The sequence below is a fragment of the Plasmodium fragile genome (genome assembly GCF_000956335.1).
Source record: "Plasmodium fragile strain nilgiri unplaced genomic scaffold supercont1.29, whole genome shotgun sequence".
NCBI lineage: Eukaryota > Apicomplexa > Aconoidasida > Haemosporida > Plasmodiidae > Plasmodium > Plasmodium fragile.
Window position 1 is genome coordinate 258,100 of NW_012192609.1, and position 14,402 is coordinate 272,501.

Below are 14,402 nucleotides of genomic sequence, written 5' to 3' on the forward strand. Positions count from 1 at the left end.
AAAAAAAAAAAAAAAAAAAAAAAAAAAAAAAAACTCCCTTTGCACAAACTTACTTCCCCCGACCGATCTTATCCCTTTGCCGCTTTAATGGGATGGCTGGCACGCAGTGCGGCCCCCATGTCCCCAGTAAACACATAAATATATACATCACAGGGGTAATATCCCCCCAGTGTAAGTATGTCACCCCCCCGGGTTTACCGTTGCGTGCAGGTTTGCCCAGGGCTATATTAAGGCTTACACGTCGCCAATTCGAGATTGTGATAAGGTGCCACAGGTTGTGCTTGAACTGGTCTCCAATCCAAGTAGCTACGGACGCTCGCTTTTCAGTTTACCCCTTTGACAAAATTGGCATTTTTTTTCAAAAACCCAATTTCGTTGATCGATTAACAACTTGACCATTCCACTATTGGCGTTCTCTCTCCTCACCCCCTCGATGGGCTTATTTGTCCGCGCTTGCGCTTCGAGGCTTCTTTTGTTTTTTTTACATACGAGAAAGGAACTATGTGTTGCAACCTCTCGCAGGGGGCAACAACTTGTGCAAACTGTGATTGTCAACGAGAGGGAGAAGACTAAAAAAGTGCCCCCCCCTTTATGGTACATGACCAATGAAATTACTGACAAAAGGAAAATCACCCTGTTGGTGCTATTTTGTGCATGCTTTATGGACAAGTCCATCCCTTCATTTAGTGACTAAGATGTGAGTTATGGGTCTCAGTGGAACAAATGGAAGCCGAAATTATAAGAGAAAAAAAAAAAACATAATTAATTAATAAAGGGAACGTCTAACATTATGCAGTTCCACGGGGTTCTCTTTTTACTTCTGCTACCTCATGACGTACCGCCGCTGAAACTCCGACATGACCAACTCAAAGAGGAGCCTCGTTATCTTGGAGAACGAGTACAGGTCTTCCGTCATGTATGGACAGAAGGCCCGATGGTTCTCAATCAAGTTGAACGCTCGAATGGTGCGCTTGTGCGTGATGCCAGCAGTGTCTGTGCAGCTTGCAGTATTATCCGTGCAGTTGGCCCTATCTTCATCGTCCTCCGCTGGCGTGCGCTCCTTATCCAAATGGGCCAAGTGGGGGCCTGCTCTCAATACATAACAATCATGCGCACCTCTGCTGAATAAATTTTCGTCCTCTGTGTAACTAGTCACCTCGAGGAATATGCGGCTAAGCATATTCTTGAATTGTACTTTTCTCTTTATTCTTTTCTTTACACGCAGTGGGTTCCCTTTCCCATTTGGGGTTAATGCGCCCTGGTTGATGCTAGTCGAAGGACATTCACTTGGCGAGACGTCACTGGCGCTGTCGTCCTTACCCGCGTTGTCGGTGCTCTTTTTTGGGAGAAAGAACTGTTTGATGCTCCACTTGAAGGAGAATCCCTCCTGCTCCTGCGCGTTCTCTTGGTGGTCGCCTCCACCATCGGTGGCATGGGCTTCTGAGCCGCTTCCGTCATTGGAGTCGCTCTTCGCGTCGTCGCTTACATGTTCGTTACCTTTCTGTTCTACACCGTTAATTTCTTCCCCCGGCTTTTCTTTCTTCTCCTTTTCTACCACCTCTTTTTCTATGGCCTCTTCTTCTGTTTCCTCCTCCGATTCCTCCTTTTGCTCACCCACTCTTACCTCACTATCCTTTTCTTCACCCTCGTCCTCCTCTTCCATTTCCACCCAGCCATGGGCCAACTCGATGAGGCGTTCCAGCGCGTCGCGCGCCTGGTCTACAGACAGGTTTGCAACCTCCCCGGAGAGCACTATATCGCTGGTCTTGAACAAATCCATCGTGTTGTGGCTTCTCGAAAGGGTAGAATAATCACTCAAGTTAACCTCCCTAAAGCAGTACCTACAGTAGAGGATCTCCGAAGTGACATTTGGGTCCTCCCCCTGAGGATATGTTCTATATGTCCACCCAAACAACGCGATGAGCTTGTAAATATTAACATCTTCGTATTCGCAGTTCTTCAGCTGGTTTACTATTTTGAAGTACATGTTGAGGTCTGCATTGGGATGCCTAGGTTTCTGCGTTGTGCCATTCGCATCTGCTACGATGTTTATGTATGCGTGTACGTCTAGAGGGTCATATGTCAGGCTGTTTAGGAAGGCTTCATCCACAACGTGGTTCTTCAAATGTTTGTAATTCGATCGAATAAGCCGCATTCCTCGGTCGACCAGTTTTTTGTGACTCTTAAATATTTCGATGTAGTGACTCTTGAATAATTCTAGGTAAGAATTGAAAAGCTGAAACTTCTTCTTCGAGTCCTCATTGGTCAGGTGTTTTTTAACAAGTAGGAGCAAGTCGTTAAACGTTTTTTTTATGTCAATATATGGCACATCATGTGTACCATTTTGCAGGAATGTGGTAACATTTTGGTATTCCCTAATTAGGTTGTCCCGTTTTAATGATTCGCCATCGAGATGGAAAATTTGCAGATCCATTAACTTCCCTTTCCAGGGGCAATTTTTCAAATGAAGCAAGCATAGGTCGTTTATTTTTGTGTACATAGAATACGTGTCCTTATCGTACACAAAATTGCATCTACACATTTCACACCTTACCGTAGTTTCATTTTCACATATGAACCCGTTTCTAGCCAAAAGGAGTGAGGATAGATGTGCAGGTTTTTGTACCCATACGTTGTATGTTTTTATTCGATTCACGTAGTTCTCTTCGTTCTGTAAATACCGACGACTGCTCTTCGTGTATTCATCTTCCTCTTCTCCCAGAAATGTTTTCTTCACATTTATGAGTTCCTCATTTGGGGGATCCTGAGGGTCTACCCCAGTCGCTTCGCCTGGGCAAGGACCATTCATCTGGGCTCGTCCTCCAATAATGGACCAGCTCCAGATAAAGCTCTCGGCTAGTACGTAAAGAGAGCAACCTGGTTAATCCCACACAAGAGGATTCGCAAAATATAGGTATTTCTCTACCGCGGTTACGATTGGGAATTCCTACTCATCCCGCGGTTCAATCGCAGTGGCATGTTGGGCTTGTGAAGTTCACCTCTTCTACCGGATCGGGTCACCTACCTTACGCCTCGGCCTGCGGTAATCATTGCTCTAAAAGGAGTCCCTTCCACTCCTCTTAGCTTGTGCACGTTGGGTAGAAAAAACTGAAAAAAAAAAAAAAAAAAAAACTCACATGCTTTTTCTTAAATTCGGGATATATAGGCTCTTGAACAAATTATGCGCGGGTGGAGTATACCTGCGCGTATAGAGGACATTTGGCGGAATAATCAAAAACTGTGGTGCTTTGAAGGGGAACTCGTCGAGAGGGGGAAAAAAAAAATGCGAATGGATGATGTTCCATAGGGAGATTATTGCGAAAGAAAAGGAACCACTTAGCCTCGCCAAGGAAGGTTATGCTACCAAACGAGGGCTCATTGTGTAAAAAATAAATTGCTACCCATCCTCCGTGGTGTATTGTCCGCGTGGGTCTATTGGCCACTTGAAAAAAATTAAGGGGAATAGTTCAAAATGATATCCGCTACAAAGAGGCTACCGTTCACAATGCCTAAAAGCAAGGAGGCATACAAAATGGCCTAGAACACAAGTGCCGTATTGGCACAAAACTTGCTCGGGAGATTGTACTTCACTTTGCACATAGGAGTGACCGAACTGGGGAACACCGATGAAGGCCTCTTTATGAGAAGGCCTTGTCCTTGGTATTTCACCAATCATGGCAAGGTGTTCATGTCAGACAGGACAAACAATACATCTGGAGACTGCTCCTAAAGGATGCAAAACTGAAAGGTGAATAACCCCACCATGTAGCTGTACAAATTATAGCTGATTGTAAGGACAGAAAGTTTTTACCCCGTTGGGGAAATGTAAAGAAGCGGTTGTAAATAGAAGGTACATGTAGCTCAGCTGTGCTTTTTCTGCGTCGTCAAAAGGTGATAGTAACGAACGTTTTGAGGCGTGAAAAAGCTGTGCTTTTTTTTTTTTTTTTTTCGTTCCCGCGCTTTGCGATAAGTACAAACGTCTTACGCATATACGTGTGCGTTGAGAGAAACTGTTCACCCCATGTTTGCGTCATTTTTTGGCATTGTTTTTTCCTGTGCCAAATTCGCCGGTAGCTCTGCGGCTCTACTGTTTGCACCCCCATATTCACTGCAGTAATGTTCACCACGATTGCATCTTTGTCCTTCGTGCGCACGGCTCACGTTCGCAGGTTCAATGAACCGCTTCTTTGCAACTTTCACAAAAAGACGCTTTCTCCTGGTGCAGTCGGAACAGTTGCATACACGCAACGCAGCCACGTGCTTTCGACAGACCATCCTTTGATACACGCCTGCCTCGTACCCGATGCACACATTTACGCTAGTAGTCATAGGACTACGTGCATATCGAAGGTTCTGCAATTGTGGCTGCACGAATGTTGTACACATGGGGAGAACCCAAATGAAAAAAAGCGATCGCTCGTATTTCCCCCCGTGCGGCAATGTTTGCGCGGATTTATTTTCACCTCAGAAAGTGTACATCCATACGACCATGTGGTGTTTGGGATAATGAGGCCACGTGAATATCCACCTCCCAAAGCATGACATCGTCAGGGAACTTTGTATCGCTCCTGCTCTCGGCTAAGGCAGAAGAGAGCACGGGTGCAGACACACGTACATAATGTATACAAGGTTATTCTTTCAAATAATGTTAGGCTTGCCAAGTGGTCGATCAATCAATGCGTAATCGCTGTGTTACGCGTGTTGCGGACTCCCTTGTTTGACGTAGCAGGGAGTGCTCACCGCATCAACATCCGACAAAACGTATTATATGAATAGGCTGCACAGATTCCGCCTCACACATTGCACAATGTAAAATATTCCCACTGCGCGTACGTACGCATGACGTTTCCCCATGCGACATAACGCATACCTTCGGCTACATAAATTTGCTTTGTCATACAGATGCGCATGAACATGTACGTTCATCTATCGTCTGTTAACGTGATGGAGCACAGCCTACAAAAATAATTAATGCGCAGTAATTGCCATTGCAAAAAAAAAAAAAAATTAAAAAAAAAAAAAAAAAAATTGTGCATTGTTCATTGCGCATTGTGATACTATATATTGAATGAACGCTAACCAGAGTGACACTATAAAGAGATTTTCGCATTTGATCAATTTGAATTTTTTTTTTTTTTTTTTTTTTTTTCCTATTTTTTTTGCTTCATTTATATATAACCCAAGATTATCCTCGCGCGCTAATCCAGTATGTTAACTAACTGGTTTCGTGTGATCTCTTTGTTTTAAAGTATGTACATACGTGAAATATGCGAAGGGGGGACTGTACGTAAGTGAGCGTATGGGCGGATGCACGGTACGTACGTTCGAAAGTGCGCACAAGGTACTTTTCGAAAGTACGAATGCAAGTATGTTTGTGAGTGAATACGTATACACGTGCATGCCAGTACAAGCGCATCCACCCTCGCATACGAGTGAACGAACGATTGCGTATGCATATACCCATCGGTGATTGTACCAACCGCAATGTTCCTTTCACTAATTCCTATCCATGAGTGTACCAACGGTCACGTACTGCTCACTCATGCATATTCGCACATGCATACGCACGTGCGCGTGTACACTCGTGCCTTAGCTAATTCATCCGTATGTGCGCATGTGTCAACTTATGCGCCCCTGCACGCATGACTTATTTAAACCTTTTGAAAATTGTGCGAATGCTTATTGGGCCCCTTTATTTTATCAATTTTAACATAGTTCTTCTGGCCCTTGGCCCCGCACGATTCGAAGCACAAGTCGCCGTACAACTGGGCGCACAACCCCCTGTGCGCCTTGCCGTGTATACGCATACACCCATTTGGCTGCTTCCCCTTCACAAATCCGAGGGAGGAGAAGTACCTTGCCCCTAGGTGTGTATGTCTCCACGAACAAGTATGCATGTGTACGGTGGCGATGTTTAACTTATGAGTTGCATTCACTGGGCACATGCAGACAACCCGCATGCCCTATTGCCTACGACAGCGCGGTTTGCGCAAACGTGTGTTTTCGTGTGTGTACAAGTTTACACCGGTGTGCGCGATGCTTGCGCCCAGCGCGCTGGTACACACTGGTGCTGATCGTACCACCGCGCACACATAATTACCCAAAGGCGTGTATACGTGGCTCTCTCGAAGATAACAAAACAAAATATATATATGTATATATAATGAAAATGTAAACTGTTGATCGTTTTCGCTTCTTTTTTTTTTTTTTTTTTATAAAATCATTCAGGGTATATTGAGAAACGAACCCTATGAGAACAATACAGTTTCATGTATAATGTGTTATTCGAATGATGAACATCGTTTGCTTCTTTTCGTGCTTTTCCCCTTTTCATGCTTCTTTTTGTGTTTTCTTTTTTTCCATCAAAATTTTGAATGTAGTGCAAAGCAAAACACGCGTATTCTTCATACAACACTGCGCCGTTGTACCTCCCTATCCAGTAGGGCCACATAAGCAAAAGTCTTTGTTGCACACGCAGTACGTACATGTGTTCAGACGTAATGCCGCAGTTTGAGTGGCGCATTTCCAACAAAGAGTTATCTGCGCTCCTCAATTTTGTACCATGGATAATTCCCCAAAGGGGAACTTCATCTTCTTTCAAAAGAATAAAAGTAATGATAATCAACTGAGCCATAAAATTGAAGACACCATGTATGCCAAAGGAGAGGACAAGAAAAGTGGGAACAGGGGCGGCACAGACAGCAAAGGTGTATCACCTGTGCTAAAGTATCAAGGGGTTAACCTTTACATGAATATTCCACCGAGTATGCTAGATAAGAACATAAGCACAGGCAAAAAATATGATAGTGTGGCTGGAGCCTTGGTGGGCTCTTCCCCTATGGGTGAAAAAACTCCCGACCATGTGCAGAGCATTTTTGCCGAACGGAGCGTCGATATGAAGAACATACCCGGAATGCAGGAGAAGGAGACCCCGGGTGGGATAAGTAGTTATGCGGTTAAGAACTACAAGGTTAGCGGTCACGGGATGAACATCCACGCGGAAAGCTCAAAAGAACCCCCTAAAAACACACAGCAGTTTAAGCCCAAATTTAACAAAAATAAAAAAAACCAAGCCAAGGACGACAGCAACATGAACAACATGGCGAAAGATATCAAAATTCGAAAAAGCAATATATTAGAGTTGAACAAGTTGCTAAAGGAGAATTTGAGGATAGAGGAAAATTTAAAGAAAAAAAAAAAAGCCAAAGGAAATAAGGACGACGATGAAGACGACAACGACGATGAGGACGATGAGCAGTATGACCAGGACTACTACCAGATGTGGGGGGATAACGCCAGCAGGTACGCTCTTCGACAAAATGCTCGCGATAAGGTAACAGCAGGAGAACACCACGGACATATACCGAAGAACCTGAGTAGCCAAGAGGAAGGCTCTGTGGAAGACAAGAGAGACAACGGAAAGGACAAAAAGGAAAAGGCGAAGAGAAAAAACAAGGAAAAGAACAAAGACAATAAAGGGAAGGGGAAAAATGACGAGCGCGAAAGGGAAAAGGATAAGTTAATTTCTAAGGGAAAAGTGAAGGAGCTTGACTCCAACGAGCAAGGGGACGGCGACAAGAAGAAGGAGCACCTTCCGATCAGCAACCAAAATAACATCCTGAATAGCAACATGAATATAATCATCAACAACAACGCTAATAGCAATCCAAGTAACGCCCCAAGCAGCAACATTAATGTAATGCTGGGTAGCGGCTTGAATAGCGGATTGAATAGTGGTCCGAATATCATGCTCAATGTGGACAACAAAAACACAGGAAAGAATAAAAAGTCCAAGAACAAGAAGGGGGATCAGCACCAAGACAAGAAAAACGAGTCGCCGCAAAATCGAAAAAACGAAACTGGCCAGAACAAGAAGAACGACTCGCCACAAAACAAGAAAAATGATTCTGCACAAAACAAAAAAAATGAAATGATGCAAAATAAGAAAATGGATTCCCCGCAAAACAGGAAGAACGATCAGGAGGGAAACAAAAAAATGGAGTCTCCACAAAATAGAAAGAATGATCTAGGACAGAATAGAAAGAACGAATCAGGGCAGAACAAAAAAAACGATTCGCCACAAAACAAAAAAAATGATTCTCCTCAAAACAGGAAAAACAAAAGGGAAGAGTTTATCACAGGTGCTAATGCAAACTGCCTGCTGGGACAAGGAGATGGGAAAATGATCAAAAATGAGTTACTCATGGAAAGTAGTGTGATTGGAAAGAATAAAAATATGGAGAGCTCGATGAATTTGCCATCACACTACAGTTACTATTACAGCAATAACAATAGTGATATCCCCATCATGAACAACTCCAGACGGGGGGCATTCAATAAAGTCCAAATGGATCTCTACTGTGAAAATAGTGGGAACTACATGATGGACTCCAGTGACAACAAAAGTTTCAACTATAAGAAGGAGCCTCGAAATGATATGTTCAAGTTGGGCAATAACAACGTTGGCAGCGCTAGTGGCCACGGCAGCGACTCCGGTCCTGTTGGAAGTGCAGGGAACCATGGCAACCTTGGGGGACTATCCCTCAGCGGAAAATTGAACATGAGTAAAAATTTCCAAAAATCGCACGAAATGGCGAACTATCATTTTCAGGATTTAAGCAGCACGTATGACAAGTATAAGGGCTCCTTGGACCCCAGCTCCATGTCTGAATTTCTTGACCAAGAGACGGGCAAGAGATATATCCACAACAAAGGATGGAGCAGCCACAGTGAGGTAAAAAATGTCAAAGACAACAACGTCGTGAACATAAAAAATACTAATGTTATTGGCACCAACAGAAACAATCATATGAACCCTAATCTGAGCAGTAAGGATAATCGGCTCGGCATTACCAAAGGGAGCGATAAGAGAACGCCTAGCAATATTATACACCCCAATACCAGTCATGTAGGGAAAAAATACACGAGTAACAAAAATGTGCAAGGCTTTAGTAACAAAATGAACTTCTCCAGCGATGGAATCGATGTAGGCATCAGCTCCAAGATGAATATTTTTAACAACGCAGGTGATATTGGGCGAAATGCTCTAGGTGGAAGCAATTCGGGGGGGAATAATATGTGTGCCTACCATATGGTTAGCCACCACGTTGGGAGTAATCATCTTGGAAGCAATAACATCGTGAGTAACCATCTAGGAAGCAATAACATAGGGAGCAATCACCTAGGGAGCTATAACATCCCCAGCAACGTAAGCAGCAGCAACTTGGGTAGTAGCAACAGCGTGGGCAACGTACTGAAGGATGAAAGCCACCTATTGGGGAGCAGAGGATCATACAACAACATGCTGAGCAACAGCGGCATGAACCCTATGTTGAACGGAGAAAATAATAATTTGCTCAACAACAACTATGCGAATGTTGCCAACGTCCTAAACAGCAATAATGGCATGGTTGCCAATGGGAACAAGGTGTACAACACTGGGGGTGGTGAGGGGAACCTTAACGAGAGCATGAATAATGTAGGAAACTTAAACGGAACCACCTTCCAAACGAACAAATCCAACTCTAGCGTAAATAATAGAGTAAACAGTAGCAAGAATCACATGGGTGACTTAGTGAGTGGACAAAACTGTGTGAGCAATGTGTTACTATACGATAGTGCAAGTGTTATGTATAATGGAAAGGTTGGAAGCATGAATGGCTATTCAAGGCATAACATAGCGCACTTTTCCGGACAGACCTTGGACAACTACACAAACCAGAGCGTGGATAATTATGCCAACCAGAATCTGGATAATTACGCAAACCAAGGCGTGGACCATTATGTGAACCCTAACATGGACAACTATCTGAGCCCCAACATAGACAACTACCGGAGTTCGCATTTGGAGAATTATGGCAGCTCCGTCATGGAAAATTACATAAACCCAATTATGCATAACTACGCGAACCCAGCCATGGATGGATATGCCAACTCGCGCATGGATAACTATGAAAACCCGAGCGTGGACAACTACGCCAGCCCAAACACGGACAGCTATGTGAACCCTAACGGGGATAATTATGCTAACCCTAACGTGGACAGTTACGCGAATCCGAATGTGGACAACTATCCAAACCAAACCATGGACAACTACGCGAACGTTGACAGCTACGCGGGACCCCACATGGATGGTTACACCAGCCCTCACATGGACAACTTTGTCAATCCGCTCATGGACAGCTACATGAACCCTAACATGGACAGTTTTGCTAATCAGAATCTGGACAACTACGGTGGCCAGAACATGGGCAGTTTTGCCACCCCTAATGTAGAAAACTTTGCTGCCTCCAGTGTGGACAATTTCGCTTCTCCCAATGGGGAGAGTTTGCCCCCACAGAACGTGGAGAACTTTGTCGGGCCCAACGGAGAGTCCTACCCGCATGGGTACTTGAACAACCTTCCTATGAATTACATAAACGGAGGAATGACATCGGCACTGAGCAACAGCAGAGGTACATCTTCTATAAACAACATTACTCAATACTCGAACGAGCTTAACAACACATCTTCGAACATGATGAACAATCTGGTAGGTAAGAAGAATAACTTGGTACTGAGTGGCATGAACAACACAGTGAGCAGCTCCAAGGGAAACTTCGGCATGAATTACATCAATGATACGTTTAAGAAAGCGTCCAATTTGTTTTTAAAAACTGTTATGAGGAGGGTGGGAAGAAACGCCAGTGGAAATAAAGTAAAAAGAAACAAAAATAAAGAGTTGCTAGAAACCAAAGGTGGAAAGTACGAATTGACATCACCATCGAATGAAGGCAATGGAAGTGGCATTATGCACGATAGAGGGGGCCTCAACTATGTACTAGAGGACCCTCCTCCAGGAAGAGCCAAATATGGACATAATGGGAAAATGGCAGAACGGATCAGCGTTAACGATCCTGCGAGTGCATTGACAACTGCCATCGCAACTGCTATCGCAACGTCCACCAGTGGGGTAGGCACTAGTGTCCAACATATGAAATGCCTAGAAAAATACGATACCATAAAAAAGAAAGTAAAGAAGGAAAAAAGGACCCACGTGAAGAACATTAAAATAAATATAAACAAAATTAACCTCTTCGAAAATAAAAAGAAAAAATATTTGGCGGAAATTATCAGATGCGAACTTATATGGGGACCCACGAAAAATAAAGAACCCATAACTCCAGTGGAGAATTGTGAATTACACCCTGTTGTTATAATAAAAGATCAGTATGGACATCTGTACGATGATGATGAAGACAATGAGAACAATCCCATAGGCAAAACTGTTAATATTTTGTACAGATGGAGTAGAGGACCTCCTCGAACCGTTTGCTTCTTCCACCCACAAAAAATTGCTTGCTTACAATGCACCGTCACATTTAGATGCTTCTGTTCCTATGAATGCTTCATGAAAGGATTCGATCACTTGCACAAGTATTATCGGAGCAATGGTGTCATTAATATTCCTTCTCACCCAAATCTGCATACCTATGGTGTCCCGTGCTCACCGTTCGATTGGGATAATTATGAGAACAATATCGAGTTTGATGAGAAGCACTACAACTCGCTCATACAGTCTGGGTTGCTCAACTCGCCGGACATGGAAACATGGGAAGTAATTAACAACGAGAGGAACTACATCCCGTGCTTGAAAGATGTGGGGCATCAAATAATGCTGGAGACTCTGCTGCTCGATAAAAATAGCATGTCATCAGAGAGCGACACGACCAGCTCTGACGAATGTGATGACAACAGTGGAGATGTTAGCGAGGTGGGAAAAGTTGGAACAGTTGGCGCAGTTGACGAACTTCGTAAGGGAGATGTGCGCGAAGGAAGTGATTGCAACCTGTCCTCCGCCGACGAGCACAACCTACGGAAGACGCAAAGCGTAGCCGCATGCGCGCGATATGCAGGTGTGCAGCGGAGCGAGTTGGATGCGACGAACGCAGACCAGATGGCAAGCTTCAATGGTATGCAGTATGTTGGTAGCCATAAGGATGAGGACCCCTATTGTGGGCAGCTCACCGACGAAAGCGGCATCGTCAGTGGACGGGAAGATATGCCCAACCGGAACGATGCAGGCACCACTGGTGTGTTCTCCTCAAAGAGGGACTCCTCGACGGAGGCAAACGCGAAGCAGCCTTTGCATATTGACGGCATGTTGATTGAGGACAATAATGTGTGTAGCTCACCAGCAGAGGAGGGCATGAACCAAACCAAGGAAGATTACACAAGCAGGAGTGCCCTTAATCACAGCGGAAATGAAGAAAGCGAAGGAAATGAAAGGAAAATGAACAGTTTTGGCATTACTTGTATGGGCAACGAGGGAGACAAGGATGCGCTTGTGTGCAACGATGAAGTGAAGCGTGTACAGAGTGGAGAACAACAGACGAGTGGTTTAACCCGCCCGAGTGCTGACTCGAAGGAGATGAAAGTAAGGACGCCTGCAAATGGATGCTCTGGAGAAAACGTCCAGGATACACAAACGAATGAGGATGACAGAAGTGGCATGTCGAGTAGCCCAAGTAAAAGCGCAACGGCCGAAGTGGACGGTAAGGCCGACACGGAAAAGCACACTCTCCAAGGGGAAACGAAGAAAATCCAGCCTACCCAGGAAAACGCACTTCAGCTGAAGAAGAAGAAGAAGCGGAAAAAGAAAAAAATCTACCTACTGGATGACCAAGTGTGGAACAACATAAGGGACCCCAACATCTATCACAAAATAATCACAGGGTGTTGCATCCCTAACGTAACTGTCTCCCCGAACTATAACGTAACTTGTTTTAAAAACTCCAATGTGACGAATCCGAACAACCAGTTCACCATAATGACGTGGAACGTTCTGGCCGAAATCTACGGCACGGTCGAGGCCTTTCCTCACTGCGACCCGTATATGCTCGCCTGGTCCTATCGCAAGACAAAGATCATTCAGGAAATTTTGAATAACAGTCCGGACATCGTCTGCCTGCAGGTGGGTCCTTCGTGGTGATTACCGTTCCCCATTAACCTGTTTCTTATTAAACCCGTATTTTCAGTCCTTCCCCCTCCTTTTTTTTTTTTTTTTTTTTTTTTTTAACCGCAGGAAATCCAGAACGAACACTTCCTGGACTTTTTCAAACCGTCCCTGGGCGAGTTCGGCTACGAAGGTGTGTACAAACAAAAGACGAAGGAAATATTTACTTCTCCCTCGGGAAAGAGAAGAGGAGGAAAGTACACCATAGACGGATGCGCTATATTTTACAACAAAAAAAAGTTGAAGTTTGTGGAGACCTACGCCTTAGAGTTTAGCAAGCTGATCAAGGAGGCCTCAGTATTTACATTGCCAAAGGACATTCAAAAAAACCCATCATTGGTGAAGAGACTGTTAAAAGATAACGTGGCCTTGGTCATACTGCTTGAGTACATACAGCAGTATTCAAAAATGTATGACAATAAGGAGAACGAAGAGAAGGAAAAACCGAATAAAAATCTCATCATAGTTGCCAACACTCATATTGTAGCAAACCCGGAAGCCAATTACGTGAAAATTTGGCAAGCACAAATATTGGTCAAAGTCGTTGAATACTTGAAGATAAATTTTATAAAAAAATATGAAACCGTTCCGAGCTTGATTATATGTGGAGATTTCAACAGTACCCCTTCTAGTGCCGTTTATCAGTTGATATATAAAAAAAACTGCAGCAGGAGTCATGAAGATTTCAGTTCAGACAAGTACAGTTTGCTGACAGATCTACCCCTTGGCCATAATTTAAATTTGAAGTCAGCTTACGCCGTCTCTAAGTTACTATCCCAGAAGCTTAGCCCTGAAGATTATACTTCAAATTTGGAGATCTTCGAACCGTTGTTTACTAATTACACCGGGAACTTCATAGGGTGCTTGGACTACATTTTTTACAATGACGAAAACTTGAATATTGTTTCCACCGTCAACATTGCTGACGAGAATCAGCTGATGCAAGAGGCGCACATTTACCAGCTGTCTAATTGCGCCCTCCCGAGTCCCATTCGCCCCTCCGACCACTTACCTCTCATCGCCAAGTTCGAGTTCAAGATTTACTGAAGTGTGGGCGAGTGGCTGGTTCGCATGTTGTAGGTTGTTAGGTTTGGAGGTACAGTACCTCGGCAGGGGCTTCCTCCCCGACCCGGCTTGTGACCTCTCACCTGTCTTTGATGATTCGAGTGAAACCCCCTACCTGTTATGAATATCAAGAAACATACCCAGACGTGTGAATACTATGTGTTGTGTTACCGTTTCGCGCGGAATGCAGTCTTTGGTTCGCGGAACAAGCAGCCACTGAGAAAAAAGGATTCTGTGGCGAGGTACCCCCCAACCCAGGAGAAACAATCCCTTTTTTTGCCCAACCACGACCACCCCAGATTATACAAACCGTTTTCATTTCAAAACCGTCGGTTGGCGAGTT

General features: G+C 44.2%; 2 protein-coding genes across 2 annotated transcripts; one reads left to right on the forward strand and one right to left on the reverse strand.

Annotated features, from left to right (window-relative positions):
• Nucleotides 1–823: 823 nt before the first annotated feature.
• On the reverse strand, nucleotides 824–2,809 carry AK88_02848 (uncharacterized protein; the record flags this gene model as incomplete). Its single annotated transcript, XM_012480471.1, has 1 exon — nucleotides 824–2,809. The coding sequence occupies one exon, from the start codon at nucleotides 2,807–2,809 to the stop codon at nucleotides 824–826; it is 1,986 nt and encodes a 661-aa protein (XP_012335894.1).
• Nucleotides 2,810–6,562: 3,753 nt separating this feature from the next.
• Nucleotides 6,563–14,041, forward strand: AK88_02849 (uncharacterized protein; the record flags this gene model as incomplete). Its single annotated transcript, XM_012480472.1, has 2 exons — nucleotides 6,563–12,952; nucleotides 13,064–14,041. 2 exons carry the CDS (start codon nucleotides 6,563–6,565, stop codon nucleotides 14,039–14,041), a joined length of 7,368 nt encoding a protein of 2,455 aa, XP_012335895.1.
• Between the last annotated feature and the right edge of the window lie 361 nt (nucleotides 14,042–14,402).